Source organism: Bidens hawaiensis, unplaced genomic scaffold (assembly GCF_021521415.1).
Source record: "Bidens hawaiensis isolate Kalapana, Puna unplaced genomic scaffold, B.hawaiensis_p1.1 tig00055251_1, whole genome shotgun sequence".
Classification (NCBI taxonomy): domain Eukaryota; kingdom Viridiplantae; phylum Streptophyta; class Magnoliopsida; order Asterales; family Asteraceae; genus Bidens; species Bidens hawaiensis.
Genome location: NW_027499987.1, coordinates 49,885 through 56,837, shown reverse-complemented (window position 1 = coordinate 56,837; position 6,953 = coordinate 49,885). Strand labels below are relative to the sequence as shown.

Here is a 6,953-nt window from a genome sequence, read left to right as displayed (position 1 = left end):
AAACCGCATTTGGCGGTTCTGCCCAGACATTTTGACAAAAACAAGGCCACGAACAGCCCTAGTTTAAACCTCAACAATCATGAAATCATAAAAACCAGTTTAAAACAAGATTATTCACACAGCAAAATAAATTATCATCGTGGCAAAGCCAATGCCAATCAAACAAGTATCCGTCCAAGAAGGAAGAATAACACCGATTCAAGGTTCACTGAAGGACCTAACTGATCCAAAAGTGACATAATGGTTTCAAGCACTTGCATTTTATGTTCATTAAAATTTAAAACACTAATAAATAATGCAATGAAACAGTAATACAGCATAAGTCATTAAACAAAGTAAAATCTCCTGTATTTGACTCATTCATGACTAGAGTCAACAACTTAAACACACCCTTCAATTAAAAATCCTTTTTGGTCTTAACAATACAAAATTTCAAAGCTTACCTCACCTTCTGGATTTCTTCTTGGAAGACTTAGAAGAAGCCTTCGGTTGCACTGCAGCTTCACTATTAGAAGATCCTTTCGCGTTTGATGGTTGGTTGGATTTCACGTTTCCAGAATTAGAACTAGAGGCTTCTTTAGCCACCGCACCCTGAGACCCTCTAATCTGAGCAGCACGTTTGTCTTTCCTCTTGGGCCTATAGCTAGACCTCTCTCTTTTAGGTAACCATCTCTCCGGATCCGGTGGTGGACCCGGGTTGGCCGGGTCAAACCCTTTCGGGTACTTAGGCTTTCTCTTCCTTTTCTTCTTTGCTTTCTCCTTGCTAACTTTGGTTTCAGGTTCAATATTATTATTCCCCAAGTGGTGCCCATTTTCAACATGCTTTGCACCAGATGTTTTCTCCAAAGCGTTAACATCGATAGATGCCAAACCAGGAAGTGGTTTCAGTTTCTTCTCATAAGTTTCCGCCTTTTCAACATCGGTATTAGCAGCAGTTTGTATCAGTCCTACTAAAGCCTCAATACTATTATGGCTTTTCACAAGCTTCTCAAAGAGTTTTAAAGCTTCCTCTTTTTGCCCATGTTTGAGCTTGAAAGCAGCAGCCTCTTGCATAATAACACTCAGATTGTTATTATCTTCGGTCATCGCGTTTGACCAGTAAGTAATAGCAGAGTCAAACAAAGCATTAGCACCATCAATGTCACCAGATCGTTCTTTTAGAGCAACGAGAGTTGCAAGAGTTGCAGGCATGTGCTGAATATCAGGTATTTTTAATAAAGATTCTGATGCAACTTGAGGATGCCCTGCCGCTGCTGCAATCTGTGCCCTAGCTAGTAAAGCTATTTTTGATTTTTCAGGGAATTTTTCTGCATATTTCCCTAACAATTCTTCAGCTTTTCCCGCTTTGTTTTCTCTCACAAATACAGCAGCTTGAAGAAGTACAGGTGTCACACTGTTAGGAAACATTTGTGGCAACGCATCAGCTAGTTCGCGAGCCTGTAGAATTTAAATGATCAAAACTTTGAGAAGATTTAATAAAAAGAAAGATACTAAAAAAAATAATAAAATTAACTATGATAATGACCTGATCTATCTTATTAGAATGAAGAAGCAACAGCATCCGATTAATGTAGATCGATTCCTTCTGTTTTGGTGAAAGTTTCAACTCTAAACCAGGAACAAGCTGGAAGCTTTTATCTCCACTATTTTTTTGTATTAAACGATCAAGCTTCTTTAAGCCATCGGTTATATCTTTAGGACCTTTCAATGCTATTAGATTGTTTATAGCTACTGCATTTGATGGTTCATCAGGCAGGTTTCGCTTGATAAGGTCTGTGTAAGATGCAATGGCTTCTTGTCTGTTTCCCAACAACTGAAATAAAAAGATAATTTAGGTTAAGATAGCAGCAAGTATGATAATTAAGAAATTTATAGGCTGTTTATTACCTGCTGCACATAGGCCAGCTGCACAGCTATGGGTGCCAGCTCGATCTCTATCTCATCATCAGCTATATTTTCATCCATCAATGTCTCCTGACCGATTCTGTCAGAAATTTATATTTAGTCTTGTGATCTATATTTTACATTTGTGTCCTAAAGCAAGTTTATATGTTTGTAAAGAGAGACCAATAAACAATAATCTTAGAAGTTGTGATCTTTCGTTGTAGCTCGCTTAGGCAAAAGAGGGTTTGATGAACAACAGTTTCTAACTAATGTTTTAGTTATAATTAAAATAACTATCTGGACGTATATGAAAGTTTTAAAATTTAGACTGGATATATATAACATTATGCTGTTAGGTTGGGTCAATATGTACTTTTTATGCTTAAGAATGAGATATATAAAATTCACCCTTTGGTGTATAACTGTATATACACCTGCCATGTCACATTTAACAACAATTCTTATATATACATTTTAAACAATCTTTTTTCTCAGACTAGTAAATAAATTTATTTTTCAACAAAATTTACCTTCGAGCTGAAAGCAGGAGTTGCTCAGCATCTGAAAACTTGTTCCTTTCAAGCAATGAACAAGCAGTATTATAAGCCAACTCAAAGCTGCTGGTTGCTTTAACTCTCATGGCATCCATCACTCCTTGAACTTCTGAAGCCCTACCAGCTGAAACCAAACCCGCAACAAGATTTATCTCCAGTGACTCCACTTTTGATTTCTGGAGCTTCTGATATATGTCCACCGAAGCATCCATCTTTCCTTGTCGAAACAGAATCTGTGATTCTAACAACATTGTTGCAGTGTCCTTTTCTAAGTCCTTTAAGGACTCCAAAGCTTCATCTAACTTATTTTGTCTGTATAGACAGTAGGCCTGTTTATAGAGAAAAATGTAAATGCATCAACAGATGTTAGACTTCACAGACATACATGTATGTTGGGGTGAGCAATAACCGAACCAGAACTAACCAAAAAATGATGTAACCAAACTGAAATTATCAAACTGAGAATCAGCATCAATTTATTTTCATATTTTCATATATTCCTAGCTTTTATACACTTCATGTTTTATAGCTCTATTTCATGTATTTATACCTCCACTTCTTGAATTTATACCTAAACCTTATATATTTATACCTCCATTTCTTGTAATTACACCTTAACTTCATGAAAATCTTCGACCAAGTTTCATTTTGGTTATTAACCGAACCAAAAACCGAACCACTTAACTGAAAACTGATTCATTAATAAAATAAATTAACCAATGACTTGGGTTTCGGTTGAGGTTACCAAACCGAACATCGCACATCCCTACATGTATGCATATAACACTGTTAACATACATTCATTTAAAAGCATCAAACACAATCATACAGAACATAATCCAAGCCCTGGAAGCTCACAACTGCCTATCATCCATCAAATGAGACTAATCACATAGCAATTAACAGCTCCTTAACTAAACATTTCACACAACTGATAAACCTGATCAAACAATTTCACACATTTAATACCGATTATATCATTGTTTACCTTATAAAACCCAAAATCGAACGGATACTTGTTGGACAAGGCAACAATAGTTGAAACCGCATCATCGATATTATCGGCCTTAATTTGAGACACAATCTTACACCGAATTGCATCTTCGTCACCAGGAGCAACTGACAGAACTGTAAAATAACATTTTATAAGTTACAAATTGAATAATGATAATAAATCTTTAATTAATTAATTGACCTTGATCTGCAACTTTGACGGCTTGTTCGTAATCTGATCTCTGTATGTGACGATTAAGAGTTGTGAAGAGATCTTCGATGGCGATTGCAGGCGCCGGCGCGGCTGCCGGTTTCGGTTTCGACTTCGGAGCCATTTGTTTTGTGGTTCAGTGAGTTGGTGGTCCGGAAGACAAGTCGGATATTCTGGGATTTCGGGAAATCTTTGGGCCTAAAAGCCCAAAAGGTTTACTTTACTAAGTTCATTGGAGAAAGAAAGGACTTAAGTGTTGTGTTCACAATATATGTTTATTTATCCAAAGGTTGGGTGAGCAAGATTCGTGTTGGTCTGGTTTCTTGCATTTGCTCAACCATAATCCAATTCGGTTCGGGTTTCAAGTCAAATCAGGTCGGTCAAAGGCAGGTCAAAATCGGTTTGGCCCAAACCAGTACAGGTTATAAACCGGTTTGGTACAAAATATTCCAACCCATACAAATCGGTGTGGGTACAGAGACCGACGGTTTAATCGGTTTATACCCAGGTTTTTGTGTTATCAGGTTGGGTTACAACCCATTTTGGGCCATGAGAGGGTGGATCGGTATCCAAATTGCCGAGTAGGGTCAGGTTGTAATTGGTTTGGAACAAATCAATTTTTTTGTGATTTTGAGTCGGTTAGAAACCTGTTTATCAAGCCCAAACCGGTTTTCCCCCACCTCTAGTTGTGTTCGCGAGTTCATTTAATTAAAGAAAAGAAATGAAAAGAATCATTTTCCTTTCTCTTCCCTTTCCTTTCTCTCTTTTTTTCTTTTAAATTCCTTCCAAATTGGAAGGAAATGTATCTATCACATTTTACTCTTTAAAACAAACTACTTTCCTTTTCTTCTTTTAAATGAATATCTAGAACACATCAAAATTATCTCTCTCCATTAAAAACTTAGGAACACATATTATCTCCATTCCTTTCCTTTCTCCCCATAAGTGAAACTCACGAATACAATGCTAATGTATATAAAGAGTAAAGGCATAAAGTTACGAGCAAAGAATGGCTAGTCGTATGTACCTCATTTTTTGAAACTATGTGAAAATTCATTTAAGTTTTTCCTAACAAGCTTTTCTTTAAGTCTTGACACGTTTAAACTCCCATGGCAATTAGTTTACCAGAATACTAATTATAAGATTTTATAGCTATTCAAATTGGCTCGCTACTTTGTCCCTCTTCAGAGTTCTGAGTTTTTAAACTAGCAAATGTGCACACTCTTAAAGTTTTTGTAACAAAATACCGTCTTAACAAAACTCCAAATCAAGGATAACAACTTCCATAGAAGGAGGTATAAGTGGAAGCCTATCGGTTAATAATTGAAAAAAAAAACATAAAGAATATAGAAAAGATAGATTGGAGAACGATATGGGGATTTTTGTATTGTTTCAGGAGTTCAACACACCAATTGCTTGTTATTGCATGCAATGCTATCAATCAAGTCACAAGTTAATTTTTATTATTGTTTTGTTATGTGTAATTGTATTTAGTTCATACTTTATAAATTTAAAGCTTAGTGTCACACACCACCAAATTACACAACATTTTCGCGTCATCCGGATCATTCGGAACCCTAAATAAGCATTAGGGCTGTCCGGAACAATCCAGAACAAACTAGAGCAGCCCGAAAGACTCTAGAACAATTTAGAACAGCCCGACCCTCTTTGGAACTATCTGGAACAACCCGGTACACTCCGGAACTATCCAAAATAGCTCGCCTCTCTCTGGAACTATCCAGAATAGCCCGACACTCTCTGGAACTATCCGGACCTAGGGATGAGCATTTTGTCCCAAATACCCGTACTCGTACCCGTATCGATTTAGCTTATTCGATACTGGTATTGGTACTCATTTTTGTTGAATTTTGGTACAGGTACAATCGGGTACATGTACGGGTACATTTGGTATTTTGTACCTGTTTGGAGTATATAAAGGTTTAATTGGGATTCTACATATTTAATATAGAAAATAAATCTCCAACCATGTTATTATTGAACAAGTACCGAACGTTTCTTCAAAACTAAATAATATAACATCCAAGACTCGAACCAACAAATAAATAACTTAAAGTCGGCGACCGAATTAGGGTTCTTCAATACTATCTTATCATTAAATCGACGGCCAATATGGTACATGTACTAATTTGGTACCCGTCACGTACCTGTGAAAGTACCGATACTCGGACTAATTAAGGTTGTTTGTTACTCATACCGGTACCGGTTTCAAGATCGTCGAAGATTTGGAAATAAAAAGCAAAGTGGTACAAAAACGATAACTGTACCGAAATACCTATACCAATACCCGTATACATACCATACCGAAAAATTTGGTAGGAGTATTGGTACGTGTTTTTATTGATTATTGGTACGAGTACAATCGGGTACAGGTACAGGTACAGATACATGTACTATCCCATGCCCATCCCTATCTGGAACAACCCGACACTCTCTGGAACAACTCAGATCCGTGTGGAACAGCCCGGTACCCTCTAGAGCTCTCCGGAACAACCTAGTACATACTACATCAACCCGAAAGAACCAAGACAGTTTTTAGTCCAACGAAGAAGCTTCAAGATGTAGAAAATCTCTAGAAATCAAACCTAGATCTTTTGTATGGAATAATTTAGTAGTATAAATAGGTGATATGGGGTTTTATTTGAGATCACCCAAGAATTACTTGTAACAATCAAAGCCTTGTACTCTTATATTCCTAACAATATAAACCATCTTTCTTGTATACTTGTTTCAAGTACTACAAGAATCATTCTCTTGTTGAAATACAAGAACCAACTCTCGTGGTTACATGAACCGACACTTCTTTCTAAGACTTCCGTTTCTAACACTATAAACCCGACCACCAAGGCTTACTTAGATCAAGTTCTAAGGCCGCACGCGAGTCAAAAAGATAACTTCGTGACATTTGGTATCAGAGCACGTCGATTCATTGGGATGGCATCTGAATCAAAACCTGAAGGCATTGTCCTCGTTACTTGAGAAGAGACCAAGAAGGGTAAAAAATCTGCAAAGGAAATCATAGCGAGCATGGAGAATCTTATCGAAGATGTCAAGACGTCAATAGTCGAGTACAAAACCATGTTGACGCTCTTTGGGTAGAATTCGACATCTTTAAAGAGCATGTCAACGAATCGCTACAAAAAATTGAACATTTGAGTGGCGAGATTGCAGAACTAGATGACAACTACATAGCCACTCTTTATATCATGTGAAATGATATGAAAGAGATGCTTTTGCATGAGCTGGGTTAACTAAAAACTAACACGACAAGCATAGAAAAAGAACTCATAAGC

At 37.0% G+C, this 6,953-nt stretch overlaps 1 protein-coding gene across 1 annotated transcript; it reads right to left on the bottom strand.

Moving 5' to 3' along the window:
* Window positions 1–277: 277 nt before the first annotated feature.
* On the bottom strand, window positions 278–3,777 carry LOC143601043 (uncharacterized). The gene is made up of 6 exons (XM_077078552.1): window positions 3,634–3,777; window positions 3,427–3,566; window positions 2,415–2,767; window positions 1,888–1,984; window positions 1,526–1,813; window positions 278–1,437 (listed from the first exon to the last, which is right to left on the bottom strand). Exons 1-6 carry the CDS (start codon window positions 3,764–3,766, stop codon window positions 445–447), a joined length of 2,004 nt encoding a protein of 667 aa, XP_076934667.1. The 5' UTR covers window positions 3,767–3,777; the 3' UTR covers window positions 278–444.
* Between the last annotated feature and the right edge of the window lie 3,176 nt (window positions 3,778–6,953).